Raw genomic sequence first — 21,857 nt, forward strand, 5'->3', positions numbered from 1 at the left:
TCTGCTTAATATTTTTGTGGAAGCTGTGATAGGCTACATTTTTTCCAACATTAATGAATAAGACAGCATTTATGTGAAATATAAATCTTTTGTAACATTATAAATGCCATAACTGGAACCTTTGGTCAATTTATTGCATCTCTACTGAATAAAAGTATGATAAATATAAGAAAAAGTAGTGCATTTTATGATCTACAAAACATTTTTGTAGTACTTTTGTGGAAAAAAATCATATAGTGTGCATGGGCTGAATTCATTTTAGATGTAAACTTGTCAAAAATAAATAATATACAGAGAATAAGCCTCACATGTGTTTTATTTAACATTATTAATAAAATCTAATACAGAAAGAATAATTACATTAAATCTTTATTTGAAATGATGGTTTGTTTCAGAAGCAAATCAAATATTGATTAAAGTATTGTTTTTTTTTAGCTTTCAGTCCACTGTGTGTTAGCTTTCAGACCATCTACTAGTGTACTTATAAACACTGCTTATTTATAGTGTGTACTACAATGTATGCTATATAGTTTGTAAAATGGAGGATGTCACAAATTTTAAGATGCCAGAATACACAGTATTCAAAAAACAGACAAGTCTCGATATTACACATCTGCTGAGATTCTAAAGTGTGCAACCAGTGGACAATTTCCTATCCAGACGATGGCGGAAATTTGTTCCTAAGTAAAAATCAAGTACATTTTCACTAACTTCACAGGCAGTATCACAACATTAAAAAAAACAACACAGTAAATGCTACACAATTAATATGAATTATCAATAAAATATAAGAACCAGAATCCAAACTATGACAACTGAATATATCACAGATGTCAAAGCACATATCATAGTTGCTGTGCTCTGGACACAAGTACAATCTTTGTCTCCTCTGGGAATCTCAGTAATGTGAGTTGAAATATGACCGTCACATTTCATCCAGTCAGTAGCAATAGACTTTGGGGAAGCAGATTGCTGGTCCAGGCCTCCTCTTTTCAAAATCCAGTAGTTTGAGTCTTTAAAGAAGTAAGTGTCTCCTGAGGTCAATACAAACAAAATGGTTTGAGTTTGGTTTGAGAGAAAATGAAAATTATTATTTAAAAAAAGGATGATAAAAGAAACATCTTACCATCTAGAAATCCAATAATATCATCAGGGTGAGAGGGCATCCCCCAGATGGATGCTGGTTTAGGATACCCTTCCTCCAGCTTCCTCTCTGATCCCACTTCATCAAACCTCCAGTACTCTCCGTCACTGAACAGGTACGTCTTCCCATTGTGTGGCCACACAAATACTGCCTCCACCCTCTCTGGAAGTCCTCCTGCAGAAGTGCATAATCCCAATTCTGAAAGTGGTCGCGGGTACCCAGGGAGGGACACTGTGTCTCTAAATACCCAGTACTGATTACCTGAGGAAGACCACAATGAAAAAGAGTAAACATGATGCATGAACATGCTCCTCTGTACCACAGACATTAAAATCTATTTATCAGTCAATATGAAATTTCTATAAACATATTCTATTCTTAACCTGTTTTTACTTCGGTTAATAGCTCTTTATATATTATTAAATTTTTTTTTTTTAAATTTAAGGTCTCTTTTTTTCTTTCTTACCAATGAAGAATACAATATGTCCATCTCTTCTCTCATATACTGCATCAACTCTGGCTGTTTCTGGAGGCAAACCGACCCAGAAGCTGTGGATCAGAGCTGCAGTCAAGGACATTAATGAGCCTGAATGATGTACCCTCCAAAAGTGTGGACCTGATAAAGAGCAAATGGTTGAGGAAGAGAATGAGAAACAATATATTTTCTTTCACAACTTTCTACCAGTAATTTTCAGGATATGTTGTGTGAGGCAATATTCTGAAAAAAAAAGTATTACATTTTCCACCAAAATATTAAGCAGCAAATGTTTTCATCATTGACAATAATAAGAAATGTTTCTTGATCATGGGATACTGAAGACTAGAGTAATGACCATCAAATGAATACATTTTTAAAATATATTTAAATAGAAAACAATTAGGTTATGTTTTTTACTGTATTCACTCTAACAAATAAATGCAGCCCTAATGAGCATAACAGACTTCTTTAAAACACTTTTAAATGGTAGTGTAAATCAAACATCATACCTCTAAAGAAGAAAACCTCTCCTCTGATATTAGCGACTGCATCATAACCTCCCTGACAGCGATCAGCAGAGGCTGCTGGGCTGAAAATGAGAACAGCATTAGGAAAAATATAGCAATCATTGTGAAACCTGTTATGATTACAGTGTTACTCACTGATAGGGAGGATGTGGAGGAGCTGGTGTCGAGAAGTGGGGCAGATGAGTTGTGGGTGCAGCAACAGACAGAGAAGGTTTAAAAGCTTGTCTCTTTCCTGTATGGTAAACATTCATGAGAAATTAGGCATCTATCTATCTATCTATCTATATAATGTATGTCTTTTATAAATTAGGGGGTACCATAAAGCGCCTGTATTCTCAGTCTGTCATCACGGGATAAGGAGAAGCTGTGCATGTCTCCTACAGGACCATGGTAATAAGGCTTCATGATGGAGTCGTCGGAGGATGAGTGAAATAGGCCTAAAGCATGACCAAACTCATGAACTGCAACTGTGAATAAATCTGTGGAGCTGCTCCAATCTATGGAATTGCAGAAACATAAAACATTTAAGCACTTCTGACCAATCTCCTGTTCTTTTATCAATAAATATCTGTAGATAATGATGTCAGATCCACAAAAATATACAGCATTTAAAGCTGCAGTCCGTAACTTTTTTTGTTTAATAATTATCCCAAATCAATATTTGAATAAGTACATAACCAGCCAGTGTTCAAAACTATCGCCTTACTTTAGCCCGATTCACAACGGTTAGCTTATAATAATGTTTTCTAATTTGAGTGGTACGGGTAGGTTTTCGCAGGAAAATCGAGCATGGCACTGCGTCATTACGTCACGTCTGTAAACATAAAGAAGTTGTCCCGGCTACTAGGCTATCGCATGTGAGGATCCTGCAGGTGGAGGATCATTTATAGCCTTTTCACACAGCAGCTAGAATAATGAAATGTATAACTTTTATGGCGGATTGTAATCTAGAAAGGATTATGTGTTTATGAAACACATGTGAATGAAATTAAATTATATTCCAGTTTTAAATGTGCTGCTGATTACAGATAGCCTGGGATTACACAAGATTTGTATTTTAAAGAAAACCAGTTCGAAGGGAGCATAATTTCTTAATATGAAAAAAGACAATTTCTTAATATGAAATTCAAATGGTATGACAATTAGTGATTAGACTGTACAGAAATTGAAATCTACATGCTAACACTATACTCATATTGTACTCATACTGTTGTTAACATTAATAATTTGAGAAAAAAGTATAACAATAATAATAATTTGCACGGTTTGATGTGATATGAGCTAACCGATCTTTAGATTGAATCACCATTGGTAGCGTGATTTATGGTAATGCTTTTTTCCTCAGTTGGTCAGAACAAACTTAGCAGACTTGTTACTTGTTCAGATGACAATATACGGTGAAAATTCTTATTTGGGTCAAATATTCCAAGACATAGGCAAGAATCTGTGATTGTGAAGTACAGTAAACATCCACACCGGTGCAGTGACTGACTGCCACACATTCACCTCAAAACATTAGATTCATCCGCGCTGGAGCCGTGCCGGAGTACAACCCCACGCAAGCAAGATAATTCCGCACACAGCTGCAATTGCAGGTTTTCAAACGGAGATGGCGACAAAGAGGCAAAACTTAAGGACTTTTAGCTTTAATTTACCTCCATAGCTCCAGCTCTCTCCATCATCAAAGTGTGTGTAACCAGCAAGATCTCCCTTTCCTGGGAAGAATGCATGTGCCAAAGTGCCCCCTTTGCCATCAAAAGGATATCCATCTTCATGGTAGCCGCTGGCAAAGGTGACTTTGATGTCTATCTGTGGTGATGGGTCGTATGGAGAAGGGTGGAAACGCAGAGGTGTGACATCACTCCATACTCGGAGGGCAGAGGTCAAAATGAGCCTCACCAGCCCTGGATGTAGAGTGGGAGACATAGAGGGAGAGGGAAACTCCTGCACGCTGAGGAAAAGAAAGGAAAGGTGTGGGATTATTGGACATGAATATTCAGGAAAATGTTACATAAATAAAGGCTTCACTGTAACAAAAAATAAAGCCGCATGATGAATCAGGGTTTATTGTAAGTGGTCTGTCCATAAAACATGTCCAATATTTGTGTATTATTGATTAATATTATTGATTATTATTGAGTGCACAGGGTCATATACAAAAACACAAAACACCATCACGGTAACACAAATTACACTAAACTAATCACAAAAATTATATAATTTATATAAAATTATTTATATAAATTATAATCATATGTCATGTGTTACTTAAGGACTTGTGGGAATGTCCTTTTACTTTACCTTTCACTATAAATTATATTGTAATTTACTTGCAAAAACCATAAATCAATTACAGTTTCACTGTATATGGTAAGATAACTTAGTTAAGAATTACCAGGTTTTTACTGTAGCATTTTTACTTTTTTCTGTAGAAGTTACAAACTTTTTTTTTTTTTTTTTTCACAATGTATAAATATATTGCTAGAGACTTAAAGATCACACCTCCAGGTGATATCTGTCTTGTTCCAGCTCAACCTTGGCAGAGTGTATCTCCTCTTCATCTTCTCTTTTCCTCTTCTATTTCCTTTCAGCAGATCTTCAGAGATGATGGTGTCCGGGAGAGAGCAGCGAGGTCTGGCCATCACTTCTAAAGTGGCATGATCTAAAGTTTGACAAAAGGACAAGAGGAATCATCAGAGCTAGTGACAGAAAGATCACGGCATAAGCTCTCTAGGGGCGTTCATCCATCTGGTTGGACCTATAAAGCATTACAGTACAAATAAGTGAGGAAAAACTGTCACCTAGTTTGCCAGTCTCTTCAATACCAGCAAAACACTGCATTTTACGGACAGCTTTTTCAATACCCTCCCTGGTGTGAAGTCGACCAATTAGAGTGTCTGGAGACGGTAAATACCCATAGCGAATCAACCAGTCCTACACACACAAACAAAAACTCACATACATTGTTTGATTAATTAAGAAAAGAAAAAAAAAAAACATGTTCTGAAAGCACTGAAGCAGACTAACTTGAAATTTACAAAGACTGTATATAGAGAGATGCATAATCTAATAAATGTATTTTTAAAATCTACACAGTTTATGTTTCAGATTTGTTATGATAGCTTGTGTTATTTACAGTTACTTTTGTATTTGATGATTATTAGATTATAGGCTGTCATCCAAATAGGTAATTTGTTTCATTTGTTTTTTCATAGATTCTTTTGAAACAATTTTTAATGTTGAAAGTTTATGAAGATGATCATGAACGTGAAATTTTGACTTGAAAATTTTATATGAAAATAATGACAAATAGGCCTATTTCCCATTAAAACGTTTCTGACATTATCTGATCAATATTGCATTCGATATACATTCAAATACTTTATACATTAAAACACTGTATTACATTAAAATATTTTATTGCATGTTCATTTTCTCACACAGAGAGAATTTTCTTACCACTCCTCGCGCGTATTGATCAGGCATCAGCGCAGGTCGCGCGCTCACAACACTGAGAAGCGTGGCGCCGATCATGGTGAGAACTGCGGTCATGGTCATTCAATGTGATATCCAAGCGCTGTTCACACCCTCAAAACTACCACAATAAGTGTGTAAATCAGCAAAACTATTAATAGCGAATCACGCAACAGCTGAATTTTGTTAACATTAGGCATCTACAACAAAAACAAATGATGCTAAAGTCACTAAGGATAGTGCATGTATTCCTCATCCACACAGTCACGCTTTGACCGCCGTTTCAGATCGTTTCCCAAGAGGCTGGGAGTTGTTTTGATCACTACTGTCCTGCACCTCTCTCTCTCTCCCTCTCTTCCCCTCAGTGGGAGCATCCTCTCATGAATGCACGTGTGACCCCTGATCACGGCTGCTGGGTGTGAATAACATATGGCACTTACAGTACATGGCCATGAAGTGTAAACCTATATTACAGTTCAATTGTTTGGGGTTAGTATATTTTTAAGACATTAATAATAATTAATGAGACGTTTATAATGTTACAAAAGATGATAATATAATAATAAAAAATATTAAGCAGCACAACTGTTTTCAAAATGAATAACAATGACAAATGTTTCTTGAGCAGCAAATCAGCATATTAGAATGATTTCTGAAGGATCATGTGACATGTGATTAGAGTAACTGGTGAAAATTCAGCTTTGCCACTTTGCCATCACACAAATAAATTCTATTTTATATATGTAAGTAGTATAAAAACAGTATAATTTCCCATTTCTATAATTATGTTGGAGGCGTAAGACCCCCTGATAAGAGGAAAGGGTACTATCCATTGTGTTCTGATAAAAATAGACAGGATGTTATGTGCTGCGGCGCGAGTGAATGAATAAAGGGAAACATTAATTGCAATAAATAAATAAACCAGGCATGTTATGGATCCTCAAGATGTTTGTTCTCTTAATCATCATCAGGGCTTCCCTTTACCCCATCTATTCTTGCTGAGTTGACAAAACATCAAATCTCCAGCATGTTTTCTGATAAAGGTCTTTTATTAGTGTGCAAGCAACACAACATCTCTCCAGCACAAACATCTGTAAAATGCCTTTTCCTAGTTTATATATATAGTTTATGGTTTATGAAACCAAATATACAGCACTACTCTGTATATCATATTACCAGTCTTCTGCCGCCATACTGTGATTGATGTTTAGGTTTGTATCTCACTGAGCTCCAGCCCCTGGCTGAAGGAGTACTCTGCCTTATGATGCATGATTAGTGTGTTATTGGTGAAGTAGAAGCTGTCTGACCGCGTCTCAAAAGGGTGGTTGATCATCTCCTCAACTGAAATAACACAACATAGTCAGCATTGTACTCTTACACAAGCCCCACATGTTCACATGGATATTTTTCATGCAGTTGTAAAATGTGTCAAATGCATTGTAAGTCTGTGTGTGTTACTCACTTGTGTGTGAATCCAGATCTGGTAAGCAGTAAATGTGTTCACAGGTGTTTCTGCTGTGTGGGATACAGAAACCGATCTCAAAGTCAAACGTCTTCAGCAGCAAATCCCTGAAGTAATGCCTCTCAATCAGCCGAAACTTGTTGACTGCCTTACCACCCACTGTAAACTCAAGCCTGTTCAGAAGAGAGATTAAACATAATGCTAATACTGATTTGGATTAAAAATTTCAATCTATTTATTCTAAAGGCTCCAACACAAAAATAAATAAATAAATAAATAAATAAACAAACATACGTGGCTCCAATTTCCCTTAGACTGAGAAATGCAGGACTGAAATGATACCGAATGAAACGGCCTGCATCCAGCTCTATCACATCCTTTATTTCTGTGAGAGAAAGAAGAGGAATTTATACCATATTTAGGACAGTTGTTCTAATTTAACTGAAAATGTGACATTTTAAATGAAAATGAGAAATACTGCATCTGAAGTAAAAATAAATTAAAGCAAAACTGTAATAATAAAAATGACAAAGGCACATTAAAACACTAAAACTTAAACTAAAATGAAAATAAAATGCTAATATAAAAGTAAATGCTACTTCAAAATATTAATAGATACTATCAGTAAAAAATACAAAGCTTTGACATTGTATAATTTGACAAGAACGTGACAAAAATCACATCATAAAATTACTAAATTAACTAAAAATACAAAAATAAATGGTAATTCAAAGTATAAATAAATACTATAATAGTACATAAACATACAGTGCATTGATACATTGTATTATTTGACAAAATCATGACACAAGCACATAAAATCAATAAATCAAACTAAAAATATAAAAATAAATGCTAAATCAAAATGTTAGTAAATACTATAATGGTATATAAATAATTCTAACATAACACTGATTTAGGAAAGAGCAAAACGAAGAGAAGTCAGGCTGAAATTCAAGACATTTTTAAAATGCTACTTCACATAATGTCCACTAGAGGTCAAATTACATGTTTGGCTCCTCATTAGCATAAACACATTTCTATCTCAAACACAATCTGAAATATCACAGCCAAGCTATGTGTCAGAAACAGAACATAAGTGTTAAAAAGGCTTTAACATACCTGTCGGACAGTGTCGTTTTAGGTCCAGAATGACCGATCCACCTTCGAGGTCTCTTATTTTGAATCGTGAGAAGCTAATATTGTAGATGTTGTCTTCTGGGGAGCACAGGTAGTCTGTACACATAACCAAAAACAGTAAAGAAAAGAAAGTATTGCAGTAAAAGAACAAAAGCACACAAATAAACTGGTGTCCTCACCGTCTGTGTATCCTGGTAGCCTGAGGACATACTGAGGGGTCACAGGGTCACCTGGCTTCCAGTCCAGAAGCGCATCTTCCTCAGCTGCCAGTCCTGCTCCCGAAATAAACCCATTCCAGAGCTCCATGTCCCTCAGATCCCCTCTGTCCTGCATCTCTGCCATTTCCTCCTCATCCTCCTCTGGTTCGCTGTCCTCGTCTTTCTCAGAGGACATTTCCTGCTCCATGTCTTCCTCACTCTGTCGTTCTTTAACACCCTCACTGTCCATCTAAAGTCTTTGCCCAAAGAGATCTAGTTTTCCTTGAACGTTTCTCTCAGGTTAACTAACTCAGGTGCATCTGTTGCCTAGCACTCTCTGTGATTACCCTCAGCTCTTCTCTCATAAACTGTGTCTCAGTGACTCAAACAGATTAAGGCTTTCTCAAACAGCTAATCCAAGACAATCCTCAATTAAACACGGACACAGCAACTATGGCATCAATGAAAGGACAAAAAGGAATCTCAGATAAACAGGTCACAGCAGGCCAAAAACAAAAAACAAAACAAATGCAAATAACGAAATGCAAGTTACTGATGTTCAAATGTTTGAGTTGAAATTTTGAAAGAAAGTAATACTTTTTTAAGCAAGGATACAAATGAATAAAAAGCAATAGTAAACACATGACAAAAGTTTTCAATTTCAAATAAATGATATTCTTTGAACTTTCTGTTCATCAAAGAATCCTGAAAATGTGAAGCAGTGCAGTTGTTTTCAAAAATGGTAATAAATGTTTCTTAAGCACCATCATCATATTAGAATGATTTATGAAAGATTATGTGACACTTCAGACTGGAGTAATGACTGCTGAAAAGAATAAAATACATTTAACATTTTTTATTTAACATTATATTATGTAAAAAGATATTTTAAATTGTAATAATATTTGACAATCCTACTGTCTTATTGATTAAATAAATGCAGCCTTACGGAAAATAAGAGAATTATTTTAAAAAGAATTGAGGGACTGATTATTCCATTTCTGTTTGTCAAACACCTGTTACACTTGTTCAGTTCATGTCTCAGTTGTTCAACTTCTTATGTTAAAATAAATATTTACAAGTTAAGAAAGTTGCTGGATATATACATACATACATGTAGTTCAGGGGTGCCCGCAATAGGTCGATCGCGAAGGCTGGTAGATCGCGCTTTAGGTCAGTAGTTGTCGCGAGACAACTTAAAACTAATATATAATATATTCACTAATGTTATGACTATGATAATGCAAAAATATATATAAATAAATAACAGCACCACCTCTCAACGTATTCTGTGTTTCAGTCCAGCAAACCTTTCCTCATCGCGCTGTGTGCAATACAGAATGAAGGGCGGCTCATAACCGCTGTATGATCATATGATACGCAAACACAGCTCTCGGCTGGATAAAAGAAGCCAGTGTCACACTAGTAGCCTAAAGTTTTAATGGATGACGATTGTAATCAAGGTAAAGATGATTACAGTGACATACAGGATCGTGCATTAGGCGCGCGTTGTGTCCGTTATTTGATGCGCAAACGAACCGTGTATATATGTGCGCTGTCGGCGCACTGATCACTATAACTTATTTCTGCTTGAATACAGCTCAATATATTCACGTAGTTGAATACAGCGAGTGTTTTATAACGGATGCTCGCGTGTTTGTGAGGATCAGTGGTGTTCATCATGTACATACGGGCATCAAACGCTCCAAACAGCTTGTTCTGACAGAGGAACTATTCACTGTGGCTTCAGATCGCTGAGTTCAGATATACATACTTGTACTTACTTTTAAGCTGTGTGGAATATCAGTGACATGTTTGCGAAGTATGTTTGCAAAAAAGAACATGGAATGTTTAAATCTATCTTGAATTTGCTTTGTTTAAAAAAAACTTACATGAAAATACATAGGTTTTAGCAGGCCCGGAGTGGCCATCGGGAGAACCGGGAGAATTCCCGGTGGGCCGCTCTGCCCCGCTCATAAATTGGGCCGAGCTTTTTATTTTATTTTATTTTATTTTTTTACATACACAGAATAACGTCTATGTGTTTAAGTTACTGTGTGGCTGATAACTAAGCTAATATCACTATATTTGAATTTAACATTAAAATGTGACGTTTTCTGTTGTCAGAGCGCGCGCGCGCACCCTCTCTCTCCCTCTACACAAGCGCGTGTCCCAGGTCGTTGCCATGGAGACAAACCGAAACCATTAATGCTGTGGTGTAGCGAGAGTGCGCTAATCGCGGGAAGAATAAAATGGATAGTAAAAAAAAAAAAAAGGTTAAAAAACAAAAGAAAGGCATTGGAGGATGACGCGGCCAAATGTGCCAAACTGACAAATATTTTTTCAAGAAGACAAACGAGCACACGTGACCTGGCGACTCAAGGTACACTAGCAACATTTACAGTTATGCATTTAGCAAACGCTTTTATCCAAACTGACTTACATTGAAGGAATTTTTTTATTCGGTTTAGTATTCAGTTTTATTCAGTTTTTCTTTCTATTGATTGTCTGTTTCAATTAAATGTAAGTGATTTTAGCCTGTTCTTTCTTTCTTTCTTTCGAGATGCTTACTGATTTTCCATTGAGTTATTGATGACTGCTTGGCAGCTTTCAATTTTGAATTTAACTTTTTTTTTTTTTTAAATAATGTTACAGTTGTATGTTTTGTTGCAGAAATGTTTCATATAATTTATTTCATTATTTTATTTATTACATTGACGTGGATATAAAAAAACAATAGTGCAAAAAGTATATTTCTTACTGCACTATTTTCGTTTGAATGCAAACCATTTTTTTCATAATGTAACAGTTGGACTACTTGTTGCAGAAAACTCAGTATGTGATTTGTTATTGATATTTATGGCCATATTTACATTATTCATATTTTTTATTGAAACATGTCAAAAATAAATATAACAGGATAGTAAGAACAGATCTGTCACTTCATTTATCCAGATTCCCAGAAGCCACCACGGTGGGAGGGGGTTGGATGGGGATAGGTGGTGGGCTGGTCTTGAGCATTACACTCCCGGGCTGAAAATTGATCCCACTCCGGCCCTGGGTTTTAGTGAATAGAAAAGTTTGGGCTTTCAGTATTGATTTGGACAGGAGGGGGTCAATATGAAGATACATCCCAACAAGCTTTTTTATAGGCCTATTTATTGTATATGTATTTTATTATTTATTTATTTTTCACTTGGTAGATCTCGGTGAGTTTCCCATTTGAAAAGTAGATCCCCACACAAAAAAGTGTGGGCACCCCTGGTGTAGTTCATCATATACACATGCATACACACAAAGCTGTAGTGACATCTTCGTCATCTTATCAATGCATCTTTCTGGTAAGACTGGTGTCCTCATTAGTGATGTGCAACTGATCAATCTGAATGTAATATGAGTCAACAGGATGTGTTCACATCTCTCTTCTGTGTTTTTGCTCCACAGCAGCACTGATGGAGGGAAGAGGAGGAGTCATTGAACCACATCCTGCTTTACCCCAACCTCTCACCTCATCCCACTGTTGGCATGGTGATCAAACTGTCATTTCCTCGTGTCATTTGAAAGCTTCATCTAGGGGAGAGAAGTATCCCAGAAGGCACCACAGCACAAGCGAAGAAATCACGGTGCATCAGGAAGAGACGGCGTGATGAGTTCTGAACATCAGGTAGAGTTTACTTGTTTCGTAAAACTAAATGTTAAGTTATACAGACGAAGCTTATGCAAGAGTTCTTGTTTATTCTTAGCACATTCAAGCATAGTGTGACGTTTATGCCATTTTGAGACGTGTGTCGCGTTCATTGTAGGCCTGGAGTGTTTGTCAGATCAGCTAAATGAAATGAACTGTTATTTAGCAGAAATTAGACACTCACGAGGCAAATAGCAACAGCATTATAGAGTTGACCTGTGATTTAGTGTTTATGTATGTGTATGTAAGTATGTGTGTGTGTGTATATATATATATAAACACACACATGTGCTACCTATCAGAAGTCTGGAGTCAGTAAGATTTTTTTGATATATAAATAAAATAATACTTTTATTAATAATATGTATCACAAGTCACAGAGCAGACATTTATCATGTTAAAAAAGATTATATATGTGTGTGTGTGTGTGTGTGTATAAAATGTACATAAGTATGTATAAAAAAGTAAATTATATATATATAATTTTAATTAATGTCAATCTCTATACACACTAATATACTAACATTTCAATTAAGACAATTTAATGTATTGTGCACAAATATGAATTAAAAATGAATGTTAACTACTAAAACTGTAAAAATGTTCATTTTAAGTTCATGAGTACAGGTTCTTAATGCACTGATGAACTGAACTGTTTTTGTGTGTTTTCATTTGTTTTCCTGTCTTGTTGTCACGTTGTACTCATGTTGTCTCTTGCTCTTTTACAGAAGTCACAATGGAGATGACTCTATTGTCCATCACAGTGTGGTTCACTCAGTTCCTCATCGTCTCAGCTCTTTATTTCAACACACTGCCAACAAACACCATGAGTGACTACAATGAAACCACACAAATAACTTTAGCAACAACAAAAACAAACCAAGAACCAAAGATCCTTATAGATGCAACATCTTCATCACCTCTGACCGCATCAACAACGCAGGACAGCATAACAAATTTGCCCAGTGAAGTGCATACACAACCAAATATAACCCCAGATGAGACACCCACACAGGAAACAGCATCCCTGCATCAACTGAACAGCAGTACTCCAACTCAAAATGTCATGATGGATGATGGTGAGAGCGTAAGCAATGCCAGTAATGTGGCTATAAGCGATGCAAATACAAGCCATACAACAGTTTCCTCTAACTTTGCAAGAGTGACACCACAAAAGGATGACAGTAATGAAACAGGAACAACGTCAAGTGTGAGTTACAACTCTGACGGGAACACCGTTCACACTGCAGACACTTTATCAGACCCAGTCGACAGTGTCTCAACAGTTCCTTGGAGAAATTCCACAGAGAATGAGGACGAGAGAACGAAAGCCAATGAAGGAAATTATGAAACAAACTCCACCCAGGCCACATTTGCTAATATGAACGAGGAGTCGAGAGGAACACGAGGCACTGAGGGAAGTTACACGATCTCAAGTGAACACAGAGAGGAACATTATGACACATCAGCGAATGCAATCGATGTCAGTGATACAACAGCAACAGTGAGTAACGAATGGTCAACTTCACAAAACACAGATATTCACATGACCACACCAGCTTACACAACAGAACAAGACCTCACGGTTACAAATGCACCTGAATATCACACCTCAACAGATGGAGCAAATCACTCTACGACACAGGAGAATATATACAGGTTCACAAACTCCACAGCAACCACAGGAAGAGAAAACAGGACAGGAACAGACACACCCGGTGGTACCACCACCAATATCAGCATCTCTATCATAACCGACAACAGCCTAAATGCCACAAACAAAACTGACACTGAAAACAAAGTGTGGCCTTCATGTTTGGACACAAACCCAGAACCTTCTCGGCGTTCCACGCTGGTCTGTTTCCTCACATTGTGGACTTTAGCAATGACCGCCACCATATTTCTAGGAATAACCATTTTCCTTTGGGTGCGTCTGTCGGTCTCCAAAAAAAAGATGAAGCGGAGAGTAAAAGGAGGTCGGACGTGTGAGAAGGAGAGCCTCTGGGCTAACCCCAAAGCTTCGGTGCAGGACAGAGTGGAGTTCTGGTACGTCAATGGATCCACGCTGGAGGCCGACAGGAAGGAGAAGGACAGGAGGAGGATGAAGAAGAGAGGACGGGAACAGGATAATGAGGAGAACAGCCTGTGGATTCAGCCAAGAGTGACTGTGGATGACATAACAGAGTTCTGGTACGCAAACAGACGCATGAAGGAGGAGGGGACGGAGGACACATAGTTACAAACTTTGAAAGGCACCAAAGGAAACTATTTGGACAGTTATACCTTCATGCTTACGCCTAAAACACAAGTTTGAGTTACTAAAAAAGTCTGAATAAGAACTCTGAATGTTGTGTATGTGATCCTACATGCACCTTTCATTGACAGAGGGATTTGTGTTCAGCTGTGCACAAAAAATAAAATAAAATAAATCAATAAATTAAAAAGACATACTCTAAGTTGGTTGAACTATTGTATGTAGACAAAACTGACATTAAATTATGAATGAAACAGAACGAGCCTATGCTGCCATCACATGCTATTGGAATATGAGGTTCCCAAGCAGAAACTGGACATAAATACATTAATTTTTCCAAAAACATTTGCATTGTTTTCTCTTGCCGTTAAACTTGTGTATGTTTACATACATAAATAACCATTTGATGCTATTAGCATTTTTTTTTTTTTTAACCAAAATTTTGAAATTGTCGAAAAGATGGTGAATTTATACAATAGTGTGGGTAATGCCAATTAATGGGATGCTATATTTTATTCAAAGTCCATTAGATATTAACTAAATGTCTCCTATACATTTTGGCTTCAGTAAGATTTCCTCATAAAAACGGGCAAGAATGAACCTACCGTCTTATATGATTTCTATTCTTTTCAACAACAAAGCACTCAAACACAACAAACTTGTGATAACTTCAGAATTGGGAAGTAGGAAATTTGCGATAGCTCATGAAGGCAGCTTTACAGTCTCAAGTTTGGTGGTGAGGGTCCAGCTAACAGAAAGCTGAGCATGCTCAGTTTGATCACTGATGTTTTTGGTCAAAGCATGGGGACTTATGATGACAAATATTTGTTTTTCAGAATGAGATGTTTTAGTTCTGTGAAATATTTTTGATTTTATTTTGTTGTGTTTTGTTTCAAGTCACCATTAAAGTGTTCTCTGTGAAGTTCCCTCCATTTCATGCGAGTATACACACGCACAACTTGTTTTGGTGTGTAGATATAACAAACTTTTCAGTTTGCTCAACAAACATATACACAATCTAAGAATGTTCTACATCACTATTTCGTAACACTTAAAATACAAGTTTATAAAGAGTATGCAGAACTTATTATATAATGTTTACTAAAAGCACAGGCCAATTCATTTAGTGTAATACATCGTGTCCCCATATGTCTATTAAAAAAAGTCCTGAAGCCGGTTGCCTCAAGTTTTCAAGTTTTTTCAAAAACATTTTTTTACAGTGAAATTAAATGTATATGTCGATCAGTAAAATAACACTTCTCGGATATCAGACATATGTGGGCATGAAGATTGACGTGACTGCAGAAAGATAAACAGTACTTCTTACTTGGAAAAGTGAAGGGCGGCCCACATCAACCACATAAATTTCTGATACACTGTAGAAATATTCAGAACTTTCTAGGTTGTTTTTGAAAAAATTCCAATCCCTGAAAAAATAAACAAATAAACATTTGCATTGCTTTCTCTTGCTGTTACACTCATGTATATTTACATACATAAATAAAAAAATAGCACATTTGTGAGAGTCACCTTTCAATGAATAATAATATACAGTTTTTGTTAATATGCAGTTTCTATTGATATGCCTTGAGAAAACAGTACTGAACGAAGAAACAATTTAAAAAGCTATTCTGATTTTTTTCAGTCCATATACAGGCACACAATTACATCTTGTGTTGCCACAATCTCTAGGTCAGGACTTGCGATAACTTGCCCAAGAAAAATTCTAGGGGCAGAAATATCTGATAACACATTGTCTTTGGAAATCTGACAGTGCTGGCTTGCACTTGTAAAGATTATCATGTGAAATAAAGTGAAGTAAAATAAATATTGAGTCTGAGATGGTGTGAATCATTCATTTAGAAGATTTACAACAGATGATGCAGGTTTCTGTTGTGCTTGAGTGGTGAAAAAGAGTGAGAGACAAACATAATGAAAAGGTGCTAATGTTCAGAAAGAGGAAATGAAAGTGATTAGTCTTAGTAGTTTTCTGCTGAAGTTAAATATCGACAGAAAGAAAATTGTTATTAAAGTCAAAGTCAAGATGCCGTGCTCATGTAAAATGCCTAAATGAACCTACTTGAACCTTACCGAGCGTTGCAATTGCTAAAGTTGCCAAATCCTGTATTCATTTTAGATATGTAGTCATTTAGATTGTGAAATATGAAAGGACAAGACGTACATTTGACCTGTTTGAGAAAACCTTACTTTAGACAAAAATTTTCACACTTCTCTAAGTTTGCAATACCCTCCACCCATCAAACACAAACTCACGCACATATACATGTACACACTCAAACACACACACACGTGCTTGCACAGAGACACTTAACAGCAAAATTGTGCAGACAAAGCAGTCAAAACCCACAGAAGTGTCAACACACCCTGCACAGAGCTTCCCATTAGAGCCCTGCTTCTCTTTTTCTACTTCAGCCTCAGATAATAATTCATACTTTTGGCACCTTTTTTTTTTTTAATCTTTCGGCTGCAGCCTTTCTCAGCCAGATGCAAGCAGTGATATGACATCTTCAGAGGGAGGAGAAATGAAAGAGAGCATGTAGGAGTGAGAGAGGAAGAGAAATTAACAGGATATAGGTGTGCTCTGCGTGTGTGAGTGTGTTGATTTTCACATGTGCAGTTTGGTCTTGGTGGTCGGAGTTTGCAGTGACTTTTCTCAGATGCATGAAGGTAAGTGGCAATCGAACTTATTCATAAAGGGACCAAACGGGGGACAAACTGTAAACAGTTTGTGGCTGTGATGGTGTAAGATGCTTGAGGACAGGTAGACCAAAAAAAGAAAGAAAGAAAGGCAATACGCAGCTTAGGGAAACATTAATATCGTGCTGGCACTCGAATTGTATTTAGTAAATGTGGTACTGAAATAACCTGAGGATGTACCTCTGTTCTGCCCGTCACATGAAGTGTAGCTCATCTGGTAGGTAGAGCATAGTGCAAACAATGGCAATTTCATAGCGAAAGTCAATTTAGATAAAAGCATTAGAATTAAATTCTACCTTCTAGCAAAAATAAATAAATAAATAAATATTATTTAGAATGATAAATTATATATATTTGCGTTCTGAATAATTCTGAATATTTTACGTAAACATATTAAGGGTTTTCAGCATTGGTAATTATAGTAAAAATGTTTATTGAGCAGTAAATCAGCATATTAGTATGATTTCTAAAGGATCATGTAATGACTGGAGAACTTTACTGGAGTAATGGCTGCAGAAAATTCAGCTTTGCCATCACAGGAATAACTTATATTTTAAAATATAGTAAAACAGAAAACAGTTATTTTGAATGGGAACAATATTTCAGGACATTACTGTTTTAAATCTATTTTTGATCAAATAAATAAAGCCTTGGCGAGCATAAGAGACTTCTTTAAATACATTACAAATATTACAAAAAAACTGAATGAATTTAAAATATATTCTTGAGACAAATAAGAGTGACCTTTTTTTTTTAAATTTTTTTCTTCCGGTGTCTTTTTTACTGTCACATGTTTATTTCAAGGCTGAAATCACCCATGCTACACTGAGAGAGACAGAGAAGGAGAAAGAGGAAGGAACAAGCCTGTGTAAAACTTTCCGGCCCAGATTCACGCAAGATTACCTCTGTAAAGCACCAACCACGCAGAGAACAAGTAAAAAAAAAGAGATTTTCCTCTGCCAACTGCTTGCCCTTAACGTATAGTCAAGAGTTTTTAATCACGTTCTCAAGGCTCAAAAGTGGATCTCCAAAGACAATATCAGCTCACCTGAGCTGTTTTGTTGCCCAAACACTGAAATTGCTTTAGGAAGCTTCTAGAGTGAATTATTTTTTCAGCCAGTATGCTCACCATGAGGCTTGTTTTGGGTAATTTGCTTCTGTTTCTTGCTCTCGGACCCTGTTTCAAGTCCACTGATGCACAAGAGACAACAACAGAGACAGATGAAAACATCACCTTACCATTACCAAATATCGACACTGTGGAGTCAACGTTAAGTTCTGAAATGCCCAGTGCCACACCTGAAAATACAGTTCTCAAAAATACAGCGGATCCAAATAATCCAGAAACCACACTTGTTAGTGAAACAAACACCATGCCTGAGGAACCAACAGGTGAGAGTACTCCAGCACTGAGTATTGAGATTGAACAAACATCATCAGAATCTGTTCCTGAAACAACAACTGTACAGACGGAGCAGACCACAGTTAACACCCCTACTGTGCTTGTTAATGTGGAAACAACAGTGATTGAACAAATATCTTCAGACACCCCAACCACAAGTCAATATGAAACAACTGCTGGCTTCACATCTCCTGAGTCGACCAGTCCTACAGAACATCCTACAGATGAAATCACCACAGCAGCTGTGGCCATGACTACTGATTCAGCAGAAGCCCTCAATCCCACATCCATCCTGACCACACCACCTGCAGACTGGACTGAGTCTCCGGCCATCATGTCCGACCCTGTGGACGCCAGCACTGAAACCTCCACTTCAACTTCAACAACATCAACATCAACTACACAGCTCCCTCAAAACACTGCTGATTACCCATCAGCCTCCACCGATTTCACCACCGCAACCGGTGTGATTACTGAGGCAAGTATTTTGGACTTGAAAAGTAACTGGTTATTAATAATAATAGTGTTTGTGGCCATTATTTTTGTGCTGTGTGTGGGCATGATTCTGTTTGCCCGGCGGCGAAAGAAAATCGCCTCAAGGAATTTCGGCCCCATGTATATGAATGGACAAAGCAAAAGGTCCAAAAAGAAAAAAGGGGAGGAGGATGATGCGTGGGCGGGGCCTGTCAATCTGGCGGTGGGGGCTGAATGTGATGCTGAGTTACAGGAGGGTCTAATGCCTAATAATGGGAAACAGGATGGAGATGATATGGTGCTCAGCACATTCGCCGCTCTGGAGGCAGGAGATGTGTCTAATGGTGGAGTGGGTGAGGACGGTACCAAGGAGGCTAAGAAATGGGAGGAGCAGGAGCCTCTGCTTTACATAGATGAGGATGCGAATGAAGACAAGACAGGAAAAACACTGGAAGAGAGCGAGAAACAGAAAGGAGATGAAAAAAGTGAAGAGAAGGAGATGAACGGAGGAGAAACGTTCTGTCTCACCACAGCTGTCTGAAAGTCTTCTGTTGACTAAATGAACATTAAGGGATTCATTGGAATGACCTGATTACGTAATTTGTGTTATAAACAACAAGGACTAAGTAATATAGTTTTGTATATATTATTTGACTGTCGCCATTCAGTATGAGCAATGGTGCGACGTTTAATGATGTTCTGAAATTCATACTCATTTTCCTCAGTTGTTTTATATTTAAAAGTGCGGTCATATTAGCCAAACTTCTGCAAATATTTATAAATATTTGTATCTGCAAAAATAGCAATTATTGTCAGTAGTGTACTGTAGATGTGTGAATCACATATAGAAATTAACTTTGAAATCAAGCAGCGCTCCATTGGTCCAAATGGCAAATTCATATGACCAACTGAAACCATTGCAAAATGTTTGTGGGGAAAGCTTTAATCCTCATGCAAATTTGCAGACTGTATGGATTGCTATTGAAATGACTGGATTTCACCAATGAAAATATGTCAGTGTGACTGCACTTTAAGATGAGATAATGGTTGAATTAATTAAACATCATCATTCATCCATTTCAAATGTTTACTATGATGTAGCTAAAAAAAACAAAAAACATGCATCTATATCTTTATCCGCATCTTGGACAGTTGTACTTGGCTAAAGGATTGAGGTTATTGGCAGTGCACCAAAATTCACTGATTACGGCACACAATGTTGATGTTAAAAAAAACAGCTAACCTTTAAGATTTTAAGACTTACATTCTGAGAATGAAACTATGGCATAGAATATGCAATAAACTTTTTATGTTTTTAAAATACAAACACTTCCCATAGTCTTTTTAAAATATATTCTTTGCTGATCTTGCAGGAAAAACTGTCAAATTCTGTGGTGAATGTGTTAAGCAGAAATTTCTAGACTCTTAACATTATCAATTATAATCATTATGAAATAACTAAAATACCTAATAAGCATACATGCAAGAGAGAGGGGATGTAATGACGAGAATTACAATTCTGTGTAATTCTGCTGAGCTGTCATGCACTGATAAAAATTATTTTGTGGTGAAGTAAATACTACACAAAAACAAATGTAATTTCTACATTAACTAATTTAGTTCAGGCAAGAATTTAAAAAATAAAGTAAATTCTATATTAGTACTGAATTTAAGCTCGCAGAAATTAAAGTTTAAACTTATAAGTGTATTTTACTTGGAATTGTTTGTTATGTATACAAGGATTCTTTAAGTAAATATCAAAGTTATGATCCCATTTTTCCCATCATGCACTGGAGCATGAATAATTAAAAAGGTTAAAATCTTCACTGTTTTATGGTTGCTTTTGTTGTTAGATTTAGTAACTTACTGTTATTTTCTACACAAAATGACCCATTCATCCTCAAACACTATCCACTGATTGTCACCGTCATTGTGTATGGTGTACCAAGTATTGAGGTCTCTGCGTTCATTTGGATAATAATTATTTTGAGTGGACATATTATCTTAAAAGGATAACAAGCTGTCTACTTGCTTACTTATGGTTGTTTTCCAGTGCTACATTTGAGTGAATTTTAGAAGCCATGACTGAGTGAAATGTATTTAAGTATTGCAAATTTAACTTCAAATAATTAAGTCAAAATTACTCATCAAACTCTAAGCGGCCATGTTAAATTTACTTATTTCCTTTGCTAATTTTACCTAACTTGGTTAAGTAGATTTGAATTAAATCAGTACTTAAATTTTACTTAAAATTTATGTGTGCAAAAACTTGCAAAATAAAAATTAAGTAAATCTTAATTAGTTACTGAAATCTTCAGTGTGCCTTATCTAGAAGTTACTAGGCACAACATTCAAATCAGCACTATTAAGCTGTGTCTCTTTTACCCTAATTACATCAAGAAACCCAAGGATGGCTGAAAACAAAATATTGCTCGGGACATAGCTAGCAATAGATCCACACCTATATCTCAGTAAAGAAAAATCAGAAGACAGCACCCTTCTAATCTCGGAAAGGAAGGGTGTGCCAAACAGAAAGTAGAGAGGTGTGTATAAATGTTACTGGTGGCTACAGGAAGGGTGCAAAGGTGGGTTATTTTTGTTTGAAGAAAAATAATTTAAAAGATATCAGACTCTTTGGGTTTTCTTAAACATCCAACAAGATAGGCCTACTGTATACTTCCTTGGGGATTTCTGACATTGTAACACATAGTGTGAGATCCCTAACACGGAGACATTGTTAGTTATTGTTTAAAATCTCATTTACAGCAAAAACATTCATTTGCATCTAACGAAACTGGTTACATTTCACCTTCAAAATAAGGCATATGCAACTAAATAAAATAATATTCCAAATGACCACCAGATGGAGCTCACAACAAGATTTCCAACAAATATTCTTACT

The 21,857-nt window shown here is 36.5% G+C and overlaps 4 protein-coding genes across 4 annotated transcripts; 2 read left to right on the forward strand and 2 right to left on the reverse strand.

Moving 5' to 3' along the window:
* Positions 1-309: 309 nt before the first annotated feature.
* Positions 310-6,812, reverse strand: mmp25a (matrix metallopeptidase 25a). The gene is made up of 11 exons (XM_058771302.1): positions 6,800-6,812; positions 5,609-5,744; positions 4,951-5,083; positions 4,652-4,811; positions 3,805-4,100; positions 2,467-2,646; positions 2,285-2,381; positions 2,132-2,211; positions 1,611-1,760; positions 1,127-1,405; positions 310-1,034 (listed from the first exon to the last, which is right to left on the reverse strand). The coding sequence occupies exons 2-11, from the start codon at positions 5,705-5,707 to the stop codon at positions 778-780; spliced, it is 1,731 nt and encodes a 576-aa protein (XP_058627285.1). The 5' UTR covers positions 5,708-5,744; positions 6,800-6,812; the 3' UTR covers positions 310-777.
* unc119.2 (unc-119 lipid binding chaperone B homolog 2) lies at positions 6,501-10,258 on the reverse strand. Its single transcript, XM_058771328.1, has 5 exons — positions 8,405-10,258; positions 8,208-8,321; positions 7,380-7,470; positions 7,086-7,258; positions 6,501-6,964 (listed from the first exon to the last, which is right to left on the reverse strand). Exons 1-5 carry the CDS (start codon positions 8,670-8,672, stop codon positions 6,831-6,833), a joined length of 780 nt encoding a protein of 259 aa, XP_058627311.1. The 5' UTR covers positions 8,673-10,258; the 3' UTR covers positions 6,501-6,830.
* Positions 10,259-10,686: 428 nt separating this feature from the next.
* Positions 10,687-15,880, forward strand: si:ch73-248e21.5 (autotransporter adhesin BpaC). The gene is made up of 3 exons (XM_058771306.1): positions 10,687-10,805; positions 11,867-12,086; positions 12,836-15,880. Exon 3 carries the CDS (start codon positions 12,844-12,846, stop codon positions 14,341-14,343), a length of 1,500 nt encoding a protein of 499 aa, XP_058627289.1. The 5' UTR covers positions 10,687-10,805; positions 11,867-12,086; positions 12,836-12,843; the 3' UTR covers positions 14,344-15,880.
* Positions 15,881-16,757: 877 nt separating this feature from the next.
* si:ch73-248e21.7 (mucin-2) lies at positions 16,758-20,781 on the forward strand. Its single transcript, XM_058771308.1, has 2 exons — positions 16,758-17,049; positions 17,884-20,781. Exon 2 carries the CDS (start codon positions 18,201-18,203, stop codon positions 19,494-19,496), a length of 1,296 nt encoding a protein of 431 aa, XP_058627291.1. The 5' UTR covers positions 16,758-17,049; positions 17,884-18,200; the 3' UTR covers positions 19,497-20,781.
* The last annotated feature ends 1,076 nt before the right edge of the window (positions 20,782-21,857 follow it).

Source organism: Onychostoma macrolepis, chromosome 03, assembly GCF_012432095.1.
Source record: "Onychostoma macrolepis isolate SWU-2019 chromosome 03, ASM1243209v1, whole genome shotgun sequence".
Taxonomy (NCBI): domain Eukaryota; kingdom Metazoa; phylum Chordata; class Actinopteri; order Cypriniformes; family Cyprinidae; genus Onychostoma; species Onychostoma macrolepis.